The 19,790-nt window shown below is 34.0% G+C and overlaps 6 protein-coding genes across 9 annotated transcripts; 5 read left to right on the top strand and 1 right to left on the bottom strand.

Moving 5' to 3' along the window:
• Positions 1 to 54: 54 nt before the first annotated feature.
• Positions 55 to 3,524, top strand: LOC149740541 (uncharacterized). Of its 4 annotated transcripts, XM_089872019.1 has the most exons (4): positions 55 to 190; positions 482 to 602; positions 724 to 847; positions 2,723 to 3,524. In XM_089872019.1, the coding sequence occupies exons 1-4, from the start codon at positions 154 to 156 to the stop codon at positions 2,831 to 2,833; spliced, it is 393 nt and encodes a 130-aa protein (XP_089728145.1). In that variant the 5' UTR covers positions 55 to 153; the 3' UTR covers positions 2,834 to 3,524. The 4 variants fall into 4 exon arrangements, with proteins under 4 accessions (XP_089728145.1, XP_089728144.1, XP_089728146.1 ...); XM_089872018.1 differs by lacking the exon at positions 55 to 190 and having other exon boundaries at positions 403 to 602; XM_089872020.1 differs by lacking the exons at positions 55 to 190; positions 2,723 to 3,524 and adding an exon at positions 1,215 to 1,420 and having other exon boundaries at positions 403 to 602.
• LOC149740540 (mitochondrial cardiolipin hydrolase-like) lies at positions 3,473 to 4,536 on the top strand. The gene has a single exon (XM_089872016.1). It carries the CDS (start codon positions 3,473 to 3,475, stop codon positions 4,148 to 4,150), a length of 678 nt encoding a protein of 225 aa, XP_089728142.1. The 3' UTR covers positions 4,151 to 4,536.
• A 22-nt stretch (positions 4,537 to 4,558) lies between these two features.
• Positions 4,559 to 9,937, top strand: LOC149740539 (transcription termination factor 3, mitochondrial-like). Its single transcript, XM_089872010.1, has 5 exons — positions 4,559 to 5,127; positions 5,611 to 5,802; positions 6,165 to 6,295; positions 6,757 to 6,860; positions 9,522 to 9,937. Exons 1-5 carry the CDS (start codon positions 4,559 to 4,561, stop codon positions 9,693 to 9,695), a joined length of 1,170 nt encoding a protein of 389 aa, XP_089728136.1. The 3' UTR covers positions 9,696 to 9,937.
• Positions 9,938 to 9,987: 50 nt separating this feature from the next.
• On the top strand, positions 9,988 to 12,258 carry LOC149740538 (uncharacterized). The gene is made up of 5 exons (XM_089872015.1): positions 9,988 to 10,206; positions 10,555 to 10,687; positions 10,753 to 10,936; positions 11,018 to 11,103; positions 11,423 to 12,258. The coding sequence occupies exons 2-5, from the start codon at positions 10,564 to 10,566 to the stop codon at positions 11,770 to 11,772; spliced, it is 744 nt and encodes a 247-aa protein (XP_089728141.1). The 5' UTR covers positions 9,988 to 10,206; positions 10,555 to 10,563; the 3' UTR covers positions 11,773 to 12,258.
• A 6-nt stretch (positions 12,259 to 12,264) lies between these two features.
• LOC149740537 (citramalyl-CoA lyase, mitochondrial-like) lies at positions 12,265 to 15,168 on the top strand. Its single transcript, XM_089872011.1, has 6 exons — positions 12,265 to 12,552; positions 12,863 to 13,058; positions 13,304 to 13,414; positions 13,681 to 13,894; positions 14,193 to 14,362; positions 14,770 to 15,168. The coding sequence occupies exons 1-6, from the start codon at positions 12,269 to 12,271 to the stop codon at positions 14,863 to 14,865; spliced, it is 1,071 nt and encodes a 356-aa protein (XP_089728137.1). The 5' UTR covers positions 12,265 to 12,268; the 3' UTR covers positions 14,866 to 15,168.
• LOC149740536 (putative ATP-dependent RNA helicase DDX56) lies at positions 15,106 to 19,754 on the bottom strand. The gene is made up of 11 exons (XM_089872005.1): positions 19,594 to 19,754; positions 19,168 to 19,351; positions 18,704 to 18,848; positions 18,237 to 18,456; positions 17,664 to 17,875; positions 17,210 to 17,309; positions 16,906 to 17,003; positions 16,564 to 16,689; positions 16,132 to 16,300; positions 15,713 to 15,908; positions 15,106 to 15,352 (listed from the first exon to the last, which is right to left on the bottom strand). The coding sequence occupies exons 1-11, from the start codon at positions 19,666 to 19,668 to the stop codon at positions 15,165 to 15,167; spliced, it is 1,713 nt and encodes a 570-aa protein (XP_089728131.1). The 5' UTR covers positions 19,669 to 19,754; the 3' UTR covers positions 15,106 to 15,164.
• Positions 19,755 to 19,790: the final 36 nt, after the last annotated feature.

The following is a 19,790-nucleotide window of genomic DNA, read 5'->3' as shown; positions in this document are numbered from 1 at the left end:
TATTATTATACAACCATAGATATCTAAACATATAGATAGGAAACTAGCGAAATCGTTCAGACGCGTCACGCTTCGATGGGTCTGGTAAAAAGGTGATTCGCGGCAATCACGTGAATCGAAGTCAACGATGTTAAAACGCGGATAGTAAGTTTAATGTATCTTCTGAAACCGCATTGCAGTTGTGAGGCAGGTAAATGTTTAATTGTTTTAAGATTGTGTTTGGTACCTTATACGTAAAATGTTTTGGCTGCTTAAAACTTCTGTACACTGTATAACTAACACGCACGTGCATACGCCCATTTCGTTAATCGATATTTATTGTAATACCGATATACCTAATCCTACTAATTTACTCTATCAGTGCACCAATATTGAAGTAATAATATTAATATATATATTACAATGAGTCATTGCTGCATTCCTGGCTGTACATATGTGTACAAAAATGCAATTATAAAACGGTCTCTTTTTAAAATATTAGGTCCGGAGTTTGCAAAGTCCGAAGAAGAACGGAATCATCGGGAAAGTTTGGTGCAGAGCATCTTGTCTATCCGTGATCCAACTAAGGGTGACAAGATAAAAGACATGCTGCATAGAGAAATGTAGGTTTTAATATAGTTTACGTAATGTTTCTTCTAATTGATAATGAAGAACTCACACATTTTTATATAATACTTACTTTGCTGGTTATGAATTGTTTATTTATATTTATTATTTCTATAGGGCATCTATCTGTGAAGCACAATTTACGGAAAATGATTTCACAGTGCACTCAAAATCTAAAACATTAAAATTAGGATCAATTCCAACACTACACATGCCTGAGAAAAGCTGCACAGTTCCCAAGGTATGAACATGACGCTAAACTTTCGTTTGATTTTTAGCACTTAGCATTGATATTATGAGTCATATTTAGTATTATGATATTTTAGAATATCAGAAAGAAACCAGTTGAGCGACAGCTACCGCCTCCAACAATCAGGCACAGCTCAGTTAGCCAATTAGAAAAGGAGTCAAAAAAAATTAGCAAGAAGTTTTTTGGTGAGAAAAAAAGTTGCAGCTTGTAGCAATGTAATACCCAAACATTTGTTTGGGGGGGACTGGGACACCACTTTTTATATTAGATAAAAACTAATTCTAATTCTAGACTTTCCTGTTATAAAAGTATTACTTACTTACATAAAACTTAACAGGATCAATTAAGTATGTTGCAGATCTCTTACTTTAAAGATTCTCATCTAATAATACTTAGCGGTTACCATGTGAAGTGCCCATAAAGAATGAAAAGACAGATGTGGGGGTTCTTTCCTACACTAATCCCTTCTATTGTTTACACTGTTTTCCTACACTTTGAATTTCTTTTTTTCTGTTGCCTTAAGTTTCAGTTAGGTTTCTTAAATAAAAATGTCAAAACTTAAAATGAACTGGTGTACAAATTATATTTGCAAAGTTTACAACAAACACATACACAGTGATTATTAACAAGCAACAGCCTTTTAGCTCGGGGTGCTTGAGATACCCGATCTGACCTGCTGCTCTACCCAAATTTATCACTTCTCGAGGTTTTTTTTGTTAAAGCAGGACAGAGGCGCTTCCCCGAGATCCAAATTTAGGTCAAAGAGCACACAAGTATTTATAGAAACAACAGTACATAACAGCAATAAATATAACACATTAACAAAATTTTAGAAACAAAATCTACATGGAGGCACCTTCTGGGACACTATGTATATAAACACACAAAACAGAATTAGGTATTTTTGCACATCTGTTTCAGATCACTCCTAATCCCCTTTGATATACAAGAACGTACAGAGCGCTTGTTCCTAAACATGCATTTAGCCAAGTTGTGACCTAAAAGTTTTAAGAATAAGTGGAGCATGAAGTTTATGACCTGAATAAGGGCATCATAGTCTTGTTCCCATTTATTAAATAAAGAATCCACAAAAGCATGATATTCCTGATCCCTTTTTACAAAATCTATAACACGTGACAAATTGATATTATCTGGTTGCTTGGATGTCTCTACCTCATACAACATAAAAACTTTATTCATGAATGTTTTAAAAATAGAATTAGGACAGTGTAATGCATTTTCCGATTTTCTCATTGCAGAAACAAATTTATAACTTGGCTCATCTTGACAGAATGTTGAAAGAATGATTTGGTGATGGGTTTTGTAATGTTGTATGGCCTTTTTAATTAAGAATCCACTAATATATTCAAGTATTTCTGAAATATAATTATTTATTAAACTCACAGCTCCGAAAACAAATGAAAATTTTAGAGTTTTATATACATACCTAGATCACGTTCGCCTATGTTCTCGATATTGTAACCAGCAGCATTGGTATGTTGTGCGTTTTTGTTTTTTTTGTTTGCGATTGCATCCAGAATTTTTATTAAAATTTGAGCAGCCAAGTGTTGTGGCATTCCTAGATTTTCATCTGCATTCATACAAAGCTTGTTATACTCCATGTACAATTTTTCACAATTCTGATGCTGTTTGTAGTTTCCAACTAAATCTTTGATGGTTTTGTATGACTGCTGTGGCATTGAATAATACTTTTCTGGAATTACAATACCTATAGAAGTGGATGCTGTAAGGGCTGCCTGGTATATCAATCTTATTTCGTCGTCTGTAGTATCAACTTTGTTGTGACTCTCTTTGTGAATGGTTAAATCGTATGGATCATAAAATGAAGCACTACAATTTTCACAGGTGAATGTGACACGAACTTGCTCAAGCTCAAGCAACGCTTCTCTGACTTCCTTTAAATTGCTGCACATTATGAAATTTAAATTTCCTGTTATATTCTATGTATCTGTTTGAGAATATTTGCTTAATATTTAATGTAAGCCATTTGACACATTGATGTTTAGATATCTATGGATTTAATGCGTTCGATCTGTTTATACCAGATCCAGTCAAGCGTGAAGCGTCTGAAACTGGTTTTTCGTTGATAATTCAAACAAAGTACTATATTATAACGTGAAACTTTCAAATATAAAGAAAAATATTGATATTAACGTAAATTGTTTCTTTTTAAATAATAATATTTCGGAAATTAGCATTTAAAGTGCAAAAATCACTTGTCACGTGACCTTAGTTTCCTATCTATATGTTTAGATATCTATGATACAACAATAACAACTATAAAGTTTTGCAGGGGCTTTCCCGTACTAAAAAATACCCTTTTTTCGTATTAACCTCGGTCACCCATGGCACCCTTTAAGCTGTCTACGATATAACTTTGGCATTAACAATATGTTGCAAATGTTTTAAACAATATTTACATGCTAGCGGTACTTTGGAAAACTGAAAAGGTTTGGTTTTCTGTTTTTTTTATAATTTTGAAGTTTTGGGCGAATTAAAGAGTGCTCTGCAGCTCGCCTAGTGGAAAGTTGTACGTGTTCGTTCAAGCATTTCAGCATGTTTGTTTTTGTTTTGCCGCGAAACTGAAATTATATTATGAGCGTTTTAGTCAATCAGTTTCGACTAAATAAATGGCTACTTGTACAAATTGGTGCTGTTTCTACAATTACTGTAATAATATATAGACTTGTGAAGAAACAGCGGCAAGCAGAGTACACAAAGAAAAGTAAAACGAATGATATATTTCATAACGTTCTCTTTTTCCCGGACTCGCATATTCCTTGCCGAAAGTATCTGTTGTCTCCAATCGGTTGTACAAAAAATGATTGCCGCTTGTCGCATAACGAAAAATCCTCTTTTATTAAACTGATGCGTTACATTCTAAACGCCCAGAAGTCGTTAAAACTCTGCATGTTCAGTATTACATGTGACGAACTAGCTCAAGCGGTAACTACAAAATACCGTCAAGGAGTTGTAGTAAAAGTTGTCACTGATACTGAATACATGAACTTGAACGGCTCAAAAATGCATGGTTTCCTCAAACAAGGAATAGAAATTCGTCATGACCGGTCTTCCTACCTCATGCACCACAAGTTTGTGGTGATAGACGAAAAAATTGTGGTAACTGGCTCTTTTAACTGGACCCATGCTGCTGTGGTGGGCAACACAGAGAATGTCCTGGTTACCAACAATCCAGAAATTGTTCGTCCATATTTAAATGAATTTACAAATCTGTGGGAAAAGTATTTGGTTGTGGTTGGTGATGTAAATTGAAGATTGAATGACTTAATATTTCTTTACTTTAAATACATATTTGTGTTTGTCACTGTTTATGGGTTACAAGATGTAAAATCGAATCTTTATATGATTCCAAATGTATCATATTCTTTCTGTTACTACACATACAAGGTTCATATAGTAATCATGTGCATAAGACCACACAGTCTATTAGTTACTAAGTTGTAAGTTTTGCTGCCATTTTAATTTTTTATAAATGTAAATAAATCTTCACTCACTGTGTTCTTTACTATTTTTAAGTTGATAATACTGTTGGTCCGAGATTGTTTTTACTTTTAGTTTATTTGTAATTTCTGTTCTTACCTGCTTATGTAGAGGTGATATTAACTTCATTTACTTTTCATTTCTTTTATCTCATTAGATTTTGTGAGGCCTTGTTTTAAAATGTTCGCTGTCTGTCGAGTTTGTTTCTCAAAAACACGCATTGCAGCTTCGAAATTGCCGCAAAACCCTCACAATGGTTTAATGTCCTATCCTTATCAAGGCATCCCAACCCCATCTAAATACAATATCCATTCATCATGTCATCAAGACAGTGATAGAATTACACTCAATGAGATTGGTGGCAAAAATGTTGTTCCTCAAAAAGTTGAATTTTTTGACCCGGAAAAAGAATTCTTTGAAGATCTGAATACAGATGCAAAAACAGAGTCTCCAGTTGTTGAGTACAATGAACAGGAGTTGCCAATATCTGCCGACAGTTTTGCAGCGTATGCTAATGTCTCTGAAGTTTTACAAACTCTCATTATGTTCGGCGTTGAGCTATACAAAATTGAAAAGCACAACCCGACTGCAATGCAGTTCTATGTGAAACTGGATTTATTAAAAGACATTACACCCAAACTGGAATATTTAACTACAAATGGTATTCTACCTGCAGAGTTTGGACAAGTTATCACGAAAAACCCGTTTCTTTTGGATCCAAATAAAACCATAGAAGATTTGGAGGAAATGTAAGATCCTATATATATATATATATATATATTATATATATAAGTATATACTTTTATTATGTGATCGTGATGAAATGTTAATTTGTTAGAAAAAGTCAATATTGTTTGGCCAAAACTTGACAAATGGCATGTTAAAATTTAATTTATAAATATAAATGTATATAATATGTTAATATGTATATATATATATTATATTTAAAACCAGCGGTAATAAACCTCTTCAAAAATGGCACACTTCAAGAATGGCAGAACCCTCAAAGAATATTATGAGTTTGTCTTTCATAATTTACAAAAGTGATCAAATTGTTACTACAACGGAGAAAAAATAATGTAACAATTTTTTTTATAACTTATCCATCATTGAAAATAATCACTTTGCAATGAATTATTATTACTTAATCATATGTCACCAAAAATTCCACAGTATAAATATTGCCCAACGAACCTCTGAGCATGCATTAAACTTAACACTTATATTCACAGTACCGGGTATTTAAAATCGAAAAAATTCACGCAAGATCAGGTTTCTCTTCTCTTGGTTCGTTTTCCACAGATGTGGAACATGTCACTTGTGAAACTTGATGGAATGTTGGGGTTTTACCAAAACCTTCCAACCAACTACGAGACTAAAACCATCTCGTTTAGTGGAGATGAACTTAGGAACATGGTCTTAAAGTAATTTATTTTCTTAACCCTTTTTTTTCATGAAATCAGATGGCTATGCCTTTTTGTTAAAATTAAGTAGTGGCGCATTATATTAGTATATTTATTATGAAAATTCAGTTTTGGTATGGAAAATACCCAGCAGGTAAACCTGAGAACTAGATAAAGAACATATGTGTAGTGTATAAGGTATATAGCCTGTATATATGTATATATAAATACACTGATGTGGATTAAAATTCCTTAAACTACATTGCTGTCATGTGGTAATAAATACTTAACAAACTACATTGATATGCTTAAAAAAGCCCACATTGCAAAACGAAGTCAAAATATTCAGTTAACATTAATTTACCACTAAATTAAACCAACAGATGTCCTTCGATTGTGGCTTTACCAACAGAGTCAGTTTATTTAATGATAAAATCAATGGAAATGTCGTGTGGATTCACCATACAGCAAATCCGTCAAATTATTTCCGCCAAGCCTTCTATGTTGTTCAGAGGTAAATGGGTATTTGACTTCACTTGTAATGTACGTAACAAAAGTGACCCTTTGAATGTGTGGTTGGGTTGTGATCAGGAACTGTTATTTTAATTTCAAGTGTACCTAATGCTTTTGTATAGACTATGTGAATCTATTCGGATTAAAAGCCTGCAAATTTGATATCAGTGAACATTACTCGCTGAAATAGATATGAGACATTTCTTTTAATTAATAAAAAATAACAACGCATTGGTATCTTTTTTAATTATTAAAAAAATGTCAGTGACAACTTAAAAGCTGATGTTGTAAAATAAAGGTTAACATTAGAAGATAACTCAAAAAATTGTTTGATATAAAATACCAAAGTTAATATTAGCCAACATGTGAATGATGCATTCATTTGTTGCTGTAACAATTTTTTGTAACCTATTACCATCAGGAGTTTTACTACTTTATATTGTGCAACAAAATCTTTTACAGGTCGTAATTACCTTCATTCAATTTATCTGTTTTGTTCGAATGAAATGAAATTAACCCACAAGGAAATGGCAAGAAACCCCTTTTTATTCGATACCAGACTGGAGGTAAATAAATGGCAATATTCAATCTTTATAAGCAGTGCTGCGATTCGTTGCCAGGTGTCGCCGAGCGCAACTTTCGACGTCCAAATTGTCGCGAGAAAATTAATCATTCTGACGTCATAATACGTCACATCAGTGGCCGTATTTTCGTTACATATTTTCGTTTACGTATAGCTCTAAACGAATATCGGCGCGCGTCAAAGTAACGATCGTTTGTAGTTGACAAAATTGTGTGAAAATTAACTACAATACGACTGCTTTTTCATATATGTGACTGATTGCGCAAATTGTTATCTATATTATCGTATCTACATGCTGACGAAAAGATCGAAAAATCTCCCGAGCCATACTACAGGAGCGCTAAATCGACAAAGAAAATGCGACAAAATTTATAAACCGGCATAAATTAATTTAAAATATTATTGGGTGTTTTGACACCGGCAAGCAGCCTAGACGAGAAATTTGATAATTCGTGATTGTAAACAATTGGTTTGTGACGAAGCGCCAGGGTTACGGGAAGATTACCGGCTGTTATGACCAAAATAAAAGCTTGAATCTATAGTGGCGAAATAGGTCTGGCCAGTGACCACCAAGCTTTATCTAAACCTAAATTGTATTCACATACTTGTTGCGTTCACGTGCGTAGAAAGTATTCATCGTATAAACGAGACAATTCTTTACATAAATACAGACGTGAAAAAGCAAAATTCAACTTGTTTTCAAGCACCTGCAGGCTAAATAATGAACGTGTGAGTCCCTATTATGATGCAAATAATCGACGTGTGAATTGCTATTATGTCGTAATGAATTACCAGGTCAAACAATCGTTATTGTGATGTAATGAATCCACGTGTGAATCCCCACTATTTCGTAACAAACACACTGCTTATGGCTGAGGAAAACATGGTAAATATAAAGCAGCAATACTTCTGGAACAGATTTAAGTTGATTATTACGGACTAGAGCCCTAAATCGTTTAGAATGCGATGCAGCGATAAAAAAATCGTCTGTTTAGCAGTAATATTGTTTGTTTAACTGAATTCTCATGCAGTAATACAAAGGGTTAACCAAACTCGCGTTAGCAAAAAATAGTAACAGACTTTCCAGAAATATGCGTATCGTATTATGTTTTAAGTCTGCTTAACCGGTGTTGCAACTATAAGTGATGTAACAAAATATTGTAGCAATATAAACCACACTATACAACGAACGTTTGGTTAGTTAGTTAAAAAGCTCCTGTGGGGCAATAATTGAATACGAAAATCGGTATTATGACGTAAATATTCAACGTGTGAATCCCTACTATGACGTAACAAACATTCTGCTTGTCTGATTAAATCCTGCGTAAATAATGACTTTATTATGCGTAGCATAGATTAATGCTGCTACCGCGGGCGAATGCAAGCGGTGAATTAAAACTTACGGGTTGATTTACGCACATATGATTTAATATGGGCTGATTTAATATCGTATTCCCCCTTGGCAACTTAAAACGAACCTAGAGATACCTGTTGAGTGTGCACTGGTGTGGGTGAACGAAACACCAGAACGACTAAATAAATGAAGGCCGAAGTAGTTGTCCTAAAGAAAATTTAATGCATCCAAAACAATCTTGGTCAGATTTTCCTGCGAGTAAATTGGCCTTTAATCCAAGATGAAGAGCGTACTAATGAGAGACGATGATTAAGAATACAAAAAAGATAACGACGAATCATTTTATCAAAATTTATACCGCCGAGTTCAGTGATAAATAACCTCAAATTTTAAAGATATATTATTTGTCCTCTAAATCTAATAGTATTACATCCACGCACGTCAGAATTCCCACTTAATATAAAGCGATTTCGTTGCTGACCCAGACTTTGGCGATACCTGGATTTTTTAGCGACGCTGTGTAAAATTTAAGCGACGCTGCGCTAACCGTCGCGACAGACATTTAGTCGCGTAAGAATGGACACCTGCAGTAGATTTTGGCGACACTGGGCACCGTGGCTCGCGCCGAAACTCGGTTTCGCGACGTTGACGTCGCTAAACTTAACAGTTATTGCCGCGACAATAAAATGTAAATAAATTAAATTGGACTAGGTGTGAGAAACGGCTCAATCGCAGCTCTGTTTATAAGTAGTTGCGCAGTAATGCTGTGACTTTGAACGTTCCCCACAACTGCGATTATGTCTGATTGTTATTTGTTAGTACCGCAAGGTAACTAGTTTTGCAACATTATATTGGCGTATAGACAACTTAAATGTTTTCCTCAGCCAAGCAACATGTTTATTACGAAATATTCACACTATATTCATTGCATCATAATAGCGATTGTTTAGCCTGTCAATTAATTACGACATAATAGCAATTCACACGTTGATTATTTGCGATTTGCGTCATAATTGCAATTCACGCTTTCATTACTTAACTGGCAGGTGTTTTAAAACAGGTTTGAATAGGAATGAGAAAGCTTTACTTTGATGTTCGTTTGTATTCCAAGCATAGTCTATACGTACATTGTAAAGTTGCCTTTACATACGCAAAAGAAAAACGATAAACAAGAAACTTTAATTACGATTAGACTTTTATCGGTTAACCGGTTAAAACTGATTGGTAACGGTTAAACAAAAAATTGGAAAATTCACAGCTCTAAAAATAACCCATCACTTTTCATTGCAGAGACTGGTAACACGGCATCGGTATCTTAATGAGCTTGGAAAAGACGTTTATAAAGACACAGAACCTGGTTACATTCCATTATTTGATGTCATTTGCTCAACTAATGAAGAATTTTGTACAAACTGTGATATTGGAACAATTGCAGAGTTTGAAAAATACATGAGAACTCAATAAGTGTTTAATGTGATGAAAATTTGTTTTTTTACATTAAACATTTTCTTTTTTAATTTTGATATATCACCATTGTTTATCGTATTGTCTTTACTTCTTCTATTTTGCAACAAAAATCTTTTCTTTTGTAAATTTTCTCTCTTTAAAACAAAAAGCTCTTTTTTAATTTTGCAACAACTATTACTTCCTGTTTCTATAAAGGTTTTAATATAAACAAACCCTTAAAAATATGGATTTGATCTTAGGTGGTTAGGTAACTACTAGCTTAATAATGAACGCCATTGATATGGAAATGGATTATGACGTATCTGAGGAATTGAATTTCTTTTGTCTTCCTGAAGAGCTGAGTTGTCGACTTAATGAAACATTAAAGGATGATGACATCATCAAGATGTCTGCTGCATATCAAAACTGCATCTCTTATCCATGGAAAGTATTTGCCGAATTGCATTTGAAGATATCTCATGGTGTTGTGGAAAATATTGCGGCTGATCAAGAAGGTCGTTCATTACAAGTGAGTTAATTAACAAATATAGGGTGGTTGATTTTATGCAGTGTAACTTACTTTATCCTCGCATGACTGGAACACGACTGGCTATGAACTTGGGTGTTCTGTTCCATACACCGTAAGCCAGCTTACGAGTTACCAAGTATGTTACTTTGTGGGTGATTATTTTTGTTAGGATTTTTACATCTTTTTTTGTGGCTGATAATTTGGACAACCGATTACTAGTCACCACGTTTGCCCACAATAGTGGCAACCAAAGGCCTTAAACCCATTACCTCTGGATTAGAAACAAGTGCGCTAACCAGCTGTGCTATGGCGCCAGACGATTTTTTTTATTGTTTTTTTTTCACAAAGATTTAAGAAATGTTCAGGCGTTGGAAGGAATCCCATCCAGATGGCAAAACACCGAACGATTTGATTGAAATCCTTAACAATGCTTGTCTTGTTGGAATTAAACAGCATTGGTTCAGTGAATACACACCCAACAGTTTGTACACTTTGTTACAATTCGTTATTCCTTTCTGTACTAACACAACAATTTTAATCTTCCAGAAAGAGCATTGGGTAATTTTAGCCGTTACCGAATAACCGAGTTTGAAAAAAAAGGTGAGTTGAACTTTAACCCTGAACAGTTCACAAAGTTTCTCTGTAAGCTGGGTGTCCAGGACAAAGAAGACTTTGTCAAAGATCGGTCTCCAAATAACATTTTAAAACAACGCCTTGATATTCTGCACATGTAAGTTTTTACAGTGTTTAGCTGTAACTTAACTGTTAGCACTATTTATCCTGTCTTTATATTGCTTCTAAATATAATTAGTTGGGAAAATCGAGTTGGTTTTATGGAAGCAACGTTAGAAAAACTTAATCAATGCATTGAACAAGTGCTGGTTCCGAATGGAAGGGGTAAGTTTTTACTTTATCTTGTTTATCTTCTATTCTAGAGGGTAAGGACTGTGGAGCAGTAGGTGGAACGCATTTATACAGGTCTCAAGGTGATCTCATTACATCTTGAACTGGAATTTAGGCCAATCGTCCAATTACAACAATTTTTTCATCTTTATAAACATAAGATGATATATTAGCTTCTTACTTGGTAGAAAAAAATAACCAACTTTCTCATTATAAAGTAAACTGTAATATTTTTTAGCTGTATAGTTTACTATGCCCTTTAATTCATATTAATACAATGGTATCAAGCATTTTTATCAAGCTTTATGTTCAGGTGAACCCTTTCGTCAGTTAAGTAACAAAGAATGTGCCGACCGACAACCCTTCATGGTTCGCCGCACAGCAGGGTCAAAGATTTCTGTCTGTCAAGGTTGTCGGCAGAAATTTGACCATATGCATGACCGGTTGGTTGTTGCTCACTGGGAGGAAGTGACCTATAAAAATCATGAGGGCATAGTGGTGAATGAATGGACTAACGGACACTACCATTTAAGCTTGGATTGCATCAGAGTAAAGTGGCAAAACTTTCAAGGAAAAGTGAATGCAGTTAAAGGCGTTTTGTGTTCGAAAGATCCGAAGTTTCTAAGAAACAAAGGTTTTAAACTGGAGAAGGTTTATGGATAAAAGCTTGTACTGTTTGGAAGGTTTTATTTGTGTGAAGTTCCCTGTATATCTCTTAAAATTAAGTTTGTAGAAATTAAGTTGTATAATAAAAGTAATTGTGTTAATGTTTTACCATTGTGTTAATTTTTAGTTTAAATTACAATTGTGCTAAACATTATTTGCCAAATTTTAATTATTGTAAATGTTCTAATTATTGTAAATTGTATAAATGAAATGTATACGTTGATGGGTGAATAAAACTTGTGGGTGGCTGGACCAAACATAGAAAATAACCAAATTTAAACAACAGTCCATTATTTAATTTATAGTGCCTTCACTGTAATAGGTACTTTAAATTTTTTTATAAAAGTTTTAATAAAATATGTGCTTTTAAAGCAAAGTTCCTGTAGTGTTGTATGATCCTGTGACCTGTATGCTGCTTAATGTGTTTGTTTTGTGATATAATGACACTTATGCATTACTCACCATTGCTTTGTATCATCAGAATGGTAGAAAAATGTCTGTTTTAAAGCTGAGGTTTGCTTTTCTGAATTACTATGTAAAATTAAAATCCGTCTCCAAAACAAGTACGCATTTCTTCACAAGTAGACCTCTATCGGCATCATGTGTTACTCTTGGTCCGCTATCACCGGAGGTTGTTCCTTCACCTCACAAGATACAACGACCAAGAAGAGCTCTTCTTTATGTCCCGGGCCATGACGAGAGGAAAATAAACAAACTCCAAACACTGGATGTGGATTGTGTTGCACTGGACTGTGAAGATGGTGTCAGTTTGGACAAGTGTGTTCTTTTCAATAACCTTAAGTGTATATAGTATATCTGTTTCTATAAAAACAACAGGTTTCATACATTAGTTTTTAGGAATTTTTAAATTTCTTTAAATATAGTGTTTTGTCTTTATAAACGGCTACCTATAAAATAATATAAAACGATTTTTTTCCTAAATTGTGGTATATGGTAAACTGGTAAACAAAGACAAAGTTGGGTCTAAGCAGCATAATCTATCCTTAGCATTTTCCACTGTTTACTAAACATGCCCTGTGTTGAAAAGCAAAAGTATTAACTGATTATTACAATCTCTTCCCTGCAGAAAAGAGGATGCAAGAAACACAATACACAAACTGTATGAAGAAACTACTTCAACCTTTCATGGCGAGTTGTGTGTTCGAGTTAATTCACCAAGCAGCGGTTTCTGTGAATCAGACATCGAAAATATATTTTCCATGTCAACACTCCCCCCCACAGTGATTGTTCCTAAGATTGATAGTATACAAGATATTACTTGGGTAATTAACTTAAAATAATTTAGTGTTTTTTTCATAATAATCATCAGGTAATTCTTACAGACAGTTTAATCATTTTTAAAACTTTTGTGGTACCTTCAGATCATATTTGAGGATTTCTATTCATATACAAATTTTGAGTGTTTGTTAGTAACCTATGCCCTCTTAAATTGAAAAATTTACCTACTGATAAAATTGTTTTGTTATACTGCTTATACACAAAACCAGTAGTAGTATTTATTTTGTAGTTTTGTGAGATGATGAACGAGAAAAGTAGAACGATCCTGGGCAGACCAACCAAACGCCTGTTTAACGTCATTTTTATGACAGAAAGCAGCAAAGGTTTAATCAATTTACAGGTGGGTAATTTGTTTATGCTATGTAAGGTATAAAGTAACAAAGTCTGTCCAGTGCTGTGGCACAATTGAAATGGCAATTGCTTTAACAAAAATTAATAACCCACAAAGTTACATTTGTGGTAATTTGTAAGCAGAAATGATGAACGGGATGTTTAAAACAGAACACCTGTGTTATAATAACTGTCGTATCCCTGCAACGCGAGCATAAAAAAAGTTATATTCTTTCTACCATTATATTTACATTCACATTTATACCTAATGTACAGAAAATCATAGAAGCTGGTATTTCTGCTTGCAGTCCGAGGTTTAGTTGCTGCCACATAGCTGGAATCATTTTTGGGTCGGATGATTTTTGTGCAAACCTTGGTATCATGAGATCTAAGGATGCAAGTGAACTAATTTATGCAAGGCAGAAGATTGTGGCAACTTGCAAGGCTTTTGGGTTACAAGCTATTGACATGGTGTATATTGATTTTAATGGTAGGTTTTTATGCATGATGTTTCAGAGAGTTTTAACAATTTAAAGTAGAACATTGAATAGGGGTGCTTAGTGGGTAAAGTGCTTGCCTCGTAACCATACGATACTGGGTTTAAGGCCTGATACTGCCACCATTTTGGCCTGATGTGTTTTTGCACAAAAGAAAAATGTGTTTAGTACAGACAAAGAAACAAAATAACTTTTTGTTGCTATCCAAATAAGAAAAAAATTAGTGACATTCTTCATTTAAATAAACGCCTTGTTTTTTATTGTTTTGTTTTTATTTGGTATCACTTCCAGATAATGATGGCTTGGAAAAGCAGTCATTGGATGGAGCAAGGATGGGCTTCACTGGGAAACAAGTAATACATCCAAATCAGATCCCCATCGTCCAAAAATCTTTCACTCCAAGTGATGAGTTGTTAAAGTGGGCTGAGGATTTGACAGAAGCTTTTGAAAACAGTACTGAGGTATTTATGTAGTTATAACTTATTGGTTGCAGCAGAATCTCTTGCAAATATTTTTGTTTAAGTATTTTCTAGGTTTGCAATGTAAATTCCACCGTAGTACAGTTGGTTAGGGCGCCTCCCTTTAACCCAGAAGTAAAGGGTTCAAGGCCTGACGCTGCTACCATTGTGGGAGTATGTATCCTTGGACAAGACACCTAATGTCAATTGATTCAACCCAGTGGTCACTAATAATTGTCCAAATTATCAGCCACACACATATTAAAAAGAATAAAAAAGTCCCCTTCAAAAAATAATCCCCCACAAAGTAACATACTTATAACTCTGGCACGAGGTGTTTGGAACAGAAAACCTGTGTTTAACGACTGTTGTTTTTTTTACTAAAATCTAAGCTAAACTTCCACACACAGGGTGCATTTACATTCAGAGGTCAAATGATTGATTTGCCAACCATACTACAAGCCAAGAACATTAAATTATTTTCAGATTTTATAAAAAAGACATAACTAAAAATTGCATTATAAATTAGCCAAGTAAATTAGAAAATCAATTATGTATTGCATTCATGTTCTAATGTACCAAACATACTATTTTTACTTGTATATATATATTTGAAAAATTATGTGCAAATCAGTTTTCTTTGAGTTTTATTTTCAATCTTGCTAAACCTAATCAGGTTTAAATGTCTTGTCACTGGAGTGACACTGCCTCTATTTAACTTATTCCTGCTTTGAAAAAAAACACAATTTATTTTCCATTTTATTGTCCTCCGCTCATCTCCTGTCTTTTAATACAACGCTTTTAATCAAGATTTCTTTACAAATTTAAAACTTTTCAGTGGATCTTCCAGTTTCTTCTTATATTTCGGGTTAGGTTTTCCCATCACTCGAATTGAACTTCTTTTCCTTGGTTTCATATCATGTGATGGAGGTGGCTGGTGTTGCGACGCACGGGTGGAAACCCCGCTGTATAAACCTTTCAGCGTGGGTGGGACTGGAAACGAAAATAAATCTTTTGTTAAAAACTAGGCCATGTAGATGGTCGTTTTGGTTGGTGTATAATTTGTTATTTAAATGAGTGAGGTCCCACACTCTTGAGAGCTAGAAAGGGTGGTAAATTTTCCACTTCATCAAGGTTCTTTATATTAAAAATGTGGAAAAAACGGTGTTGGTGTATAATTTGTTATTTAAATGAGTGAGGTCCCACACTCTTGAGAGCTAGAAAGGGTGGTAAATTTTCCACTTCATCAAGGTTCTTTGTATTAAAAATGTGGAAAAAACGGTGTTACTCCACTCCGACAAGCAGCATGATAAAAATCTATTAAAATAAGCTAAATCATAATGAAAGCTTTACTTAAATATTCCGGAACATTCTTCATGTGTTTCTTCACTTTCATTGGCCGGGAAGCTGCATCGTGACGCAATACTTGGAGGTCGTAAGGGTTTTCCTCAAAATAGGTTTTCAGTTTTGCAGAGTTCAACATCTCTCGTCTTAACTCCTTCACCCTCGCATCATGTATTGCTCTCTTCGTCACCGCTCGTATCGCATCCTGGAATAAAAAGAAGTCATGGACCCCTCCATAAACACAAATAACCGATTTAATGTTCGAATACAATTGCTTAACAACAGTCATTTTTATTGTTTTGTTATATCTTGTTCCTTAACAATTCGACATTAGAATGTTTGAGTTCAATTGTAATCCAGCATACAGCAAAGATTAGCTTTTAAAGTTTAAAACGCATTTTTTTACCCAACTCCCCTGGCATTCTTACCTTGCACCGATATCTAAAACCCTCGATCTCATCCATTTTAAACTGGTAAGGTTTCATGACCTGATCATCTGCGTTGCTAGACAACCGGGCTTGTGCTTGTGACAATAACTCCATCTCCTCCGAAACAACAAATGAAAGTGCGGTGCCGGATTTATCCCCTCTTGCCGTTCTGAAATGCATATTTATTTCTATTTTTTTGTACCCTGGTGTAGACTGGTAGTGTTCAGTCACTTTAGTGTATGTGAGTCAGTTCATAATTTGTTTATTTGTTTTGAATATAATTTATGACTTCTGTATAGTAGGGTGGGGGAAAGACGGACAAGCACATAATACCCAAATAAGGTGTTTCATCTCCCCCAACCTACTATATATTACCAAATACGTGGGTTAAACTAAAAAATGCATTAAAACTATTTATATTGATTTTCTTACCGTCCCACTCTGTGTATGTATGAACCAACAGTTGGCGGGAAGTCAAAATTTATGACGTTTGAAACATTCTGAAAATCAATGCCTCGCGAAACTCCGTATTCCTTTGCTTTTGTCAATTTCTTTTTCCTGAAATATTAGGTTATGTTAATACACACATAGGGTTAGTTTTTACATATATTGTTTTCATCATGTTAATATGGCTGCAACAGGCCTTAAAATAGTTTACTTTCATACAACAACTATTAGATTTAAAGAACAACATCCATAATCTTAAATAAGAGCAATGGGGCACAACATATATCTTGGTTTATATTTTCAAAATTAGTAAAAGCCAGTACGAACTTGTGTTTTCCAGTTTTCTTTATTTCTGGAGCAGTTTCTGACACAGTTGATGCAACAACAGCACTTTCATCCGTAGCAATGATGTAATCATATAATCCCTTTAAAAATATGGGTATTAAAATAATAAGCATAAAATAGATTATGTTTAATCAAATAATCATAACAGTAACTGGAACATGTTATAAATTTTTAGATTTTTTTCTTATTTCATTTACGTAGACTACTAATAGATATTCAAGCATGGAAATAGGAACATAAATATGATGCTTTATTTTAAACAATTTAATTACAAAGTTTGTTTCACCTCATTATATTGCTGTACCACATGACACCTTGTACTGACAGGTAACTCTGAGTTCAAAACGCAACAAAATATTGAAAATTGTTCCAAAAATAATTTCAACCTGAAATAAAAGTGCTTTACTTATAATACAGATATACAACAAAACTAAAACAGGCAACTTCTCTTTGAAAAAAGTGTTGTTTTCAGTGTTAAAAATAAAAAGAGGGTCATGGTTAATACTAAGTCAAAATATATGACACAATTGTCTGTATTTATAGGTTTTCATTACAAAATGAACCAAATTCAACAATTACTATTTTTTTAAAACTCTAATGTCTTTTTTTTTAAAACTCTAATGTCTGTATTGAATTTAAGTAAATATAGCAATTAATTATACTATGTGGACAGAAATCAGAATAAATTGTTTTCTTGCTGGTTTGAAATAAGCCTATAAACACAAATCCTCATGTAGTACCTGTAGCATTTATTAATTGTGTTGACAAACAGTAGGGATTTTCCTCTGACCAGTTTAAGTTTGTTGAGTGCGTATATTAGAAGATATTTATCGTCCTCAGATTCACAGAATACATGATATTGAGTTAACTTGTCAGTCATAGGAAGTTCTTCTTCAGATAAGTTTAATGTAACTGGGTTGTTCAACACAAGTTTCTTCAATGCTTCAACATCCTGCAGTTAAATTAAATTATCAATTAAAAAAATCAATATATATATACATGTTTACAGCATTTGGTGGACAGTTGTAATGCTTATTATTGAAACAATGGCACCAAACGTGGGGTGGCAGGGTGGACAGGTTAACCCAAGAATTTAATGCATTGCTATACTGTATACATAACAAATAAAAACAAGCAAAATTTGTGCTACAGAATTTTGTGTCTAGCTATTACTTGACACACATATATAATTCTCCTGTACATATATATAGCATCTATAAATGTAAATACCTATTTGTGACTTTAAATATGATTTTTCTAGATAACTTTCAATAACTTGTTTTTATTATTGTAAATTGAAAGTCTGACCTTACCTCACTTAGTGTAGCTGACATTAAGAAAGATTGGTAACTACTTGGCAAGTGTTTAAGAAGAATTTTTAAGTCGTCTTCGTAACCAAACGAAAAAAGAAGATCAGCTTCATCAAGAACCAACCACCGTATTGAAGCAAGTGTAAGGTTACCAGCTCGAACATGGGCCAACACACGACTGGGTGTACCTACTACTATGTCGGGTTTCACAGCAAGCAGAGGCCTGAAAGATGGAAGATTGTTACTTTTTAAAGTCGGTCAATATATTCTAGAATTAAAGTACAAAATCAACCATGTTTGATTTGCTGCGTGGAACATGAATTTAGCTCTGCAAAATCCATAAATTTCCGAACTGTACAAAAAACTACAAATTTTGGCTATATATATAAGGCAAAATCTAAAAATGGCTACGATATAATTATGCAATGACATAAAAAACAGTAGAATTTTTAACATAACAAAGAACTAACTTCAAAAGATTTGGGTCTCCTTCCATTGAAACATCGATGCTGGTGACATCACGTGAGCATGATGTGGTGAGCTGTTGCATCATGTTGTATGCTTGACCGGATAATTCACGTGATGGGACAAGAACCAATCCACGAACTTCTTGCTCTAAAAAGTACAAGCAGTTAAAGAATGTGCAAATTGGAACAGAAATTGTATTCATTATGTAAAAGCATTAGTTTAAACTAAGGTAATAAGGCTTACATATTTGTAATTGCAGATCTTACACCAAACTAAAATACCAAACCAGTGTGTATCATTTACATTTCATTGTTATCTCATTACTTAAAATACAGTTTTCTGGCTCAGAGGCAAGGTCAAATATAGGTCATTAGGTTCCACAGAAACCTTACAGGTTAAAAATGATTTTGAACAGTAGATTGGAGATATAAAAACAACAAAAATAATTGAAACTTTAAACACTCACCGTATTCATCTTCCTGTGTTGTGTTTTTCAGGTTCAGTAATTGTTGAATTATAGGAACAGCATAAGCCGCTGTTTTGCCTGAGCCGGTTCGAGCACGAGATAAAATATCCTTCCCATTTATTGCAAGTGGAATTGCTTTCTCCTGAATTAATGTTGGACTTGCCCACCCTGCCTCTGCTATTGCCTGAAATAAAAAAAAATTATTAATAGCCTACTGGAATAATTTTATATAGGATATTTATTACAGTACTGTGGGGTAAGGTGAGGCAACTTTAGCATGTATTATCCAACAACGGTCTATGCGGGTGTCGTGAGGATACGGTTTTATAACTCTTTGAATGTTTTTTGTTTACTACAAACTGGACAAGAAAATGGAATGAAAAGGCGACCTATCTCCTTTGGTTGCTATACTAGTACAAGACATACCTTTAAAATACGATCGTCAAGGCCCATTTCGTGAAATTCCACCTTGTCTTGTGTTGCTGTGTCATCTTCTGTCATTTTATTTTGTGAAACAAAACAAACTACTAATAAAAACAATTTCTTAAATGCAAAAACACACGTGCGATTTGGGTGGAATTATAAGTGAACAGAGACTGGCCGTAGTTGACACTACACTTTCT

Source organism: Ciona robusta, chromosome 2 (genome assembly GCF_009617815.1).
Source record: "Ciona robusta chromosome 2, ASM961781v2".
NCBI classification, from domain to species: domain Eukaryota; kingdom Metazoa; phylum Chordata; class Ascidiacea; order Phlebobranchia; family Cionidae; genus Ciona; species Ciona robusta.
The sequence above is the reverse complement of the archived record's forward strand: the minus strand, read 5'-3'. Positions and strand labels throughout refer to the sequence as shown.

Bases quoted from the DNA above. Each gene is read 5' to 3' on its own strand.
- LOC149740539 (XM_089872010.1), top strand. From the start codon at position 4,559: ATGTTCGCTGTCTGTCGAGTTTGTTTCTCAAAAACACGCATTGCAGCT. The intron at 5,128-5,610 runs GTAAGATCCTAT...TTATATTCACAG, and splicing joins ATAGAAGATTTGGAGGAAAT to TACCGGGTATTTAAAATCGA. The intron at 5,803-6,164 runs GTAATTTATTTT...TTAAACCAACAG, and splicing joins CTTAGGAACATGGTCTTAAA to ATGTCCTTCGATTGTGGCTT.
- LOC149740540 (XM_089872016.1), top strand. From the start codon at position 3,473: ATGAGCGTTTTAGTCAATCAGTTTCGACTAAATAAATGGCTACTTGTA.
- LOC149740538 (XM_089872015.1), top strand. From the start codon at position 10,564: ATGTTCAGGCGTTGGAAGGAATCCCATCCAGATGGCAAAACACCGAAC. The intron at 10,688-10,752 runs GTTTGTACACTT...TTAATCTTCCAG, and splicing joins CAGTGAATACACACCCAACA to AAAGAGCATTGGGTAATTTT. The intron at 11,104-11,422 runs GTAAGTTTTTAC...CTTTATGTTCAG, and splicing joins GCTGGTTCCGAATGGAAGGG to GTGAACCCTTTCGTCAGTTA.
- LOC149740537 (XM_089872011.1), top strand. From the start codon at position 12,269: ATGTCTGTTTTAAAGCTGAGGTTTGCTTTTCTGAATTACTATGTAAAA. The intron at 13,895-14,192 runs GTAGGTTTTTAT...TATCACTTCCAG, and splicing joins GGTGTATATTGATTTTAATG to ATAATGATGGCTTGGAAAAG. The intron at 14,363-14,769 runs GTATTTATGTAG...TTCCACACACAG, and splicing joins CTTTTGAAAACAGTACTGAG to GGTGCATTTACATTCAGAGG.
- LOC149740541 (XM_089872018.1), top strand. From the start codon at position 403: ATGAGTCATTGCTGCATTCCTGGCTGTACATATGTGTACAAAAATGCA. The intron at 603-723 runs GTAGGTTTTAAT...TTATTTCTATAG, and splicing joins GACATGCTGCATAGAGAAAT to GGCATCTATCTGTGAAGCAC. The intron at 848-2,722 runs GTATGAACATGA...CAATTTTCACAG, and splicing joins AAAGCTGCACAGTTCCCAAG to GTGAATGTGACACGAACTTG.
- LOC149740536 (XM_089872005.1), bottom strand. From the start codon at position 19,668: ATGACAGAAGATGACACAGCAACACAAGACAAGGTGGAATTTCACGAA. The intron at 18,457-18,703 runs GTTAGTTCTTTG...TCCATCTTTCAG, and splicing joins GGAGACCCAAATCTTTTGAA to GCCTCTGCTTGCTGTGAAAC. The intron at 16,301-16,563 runs GTAAGAAAATCA...TATGCATTTCAG, and splicing joins TACATACACAGAGTGGGACG to AACGGCAAGAGGGGATAAAT.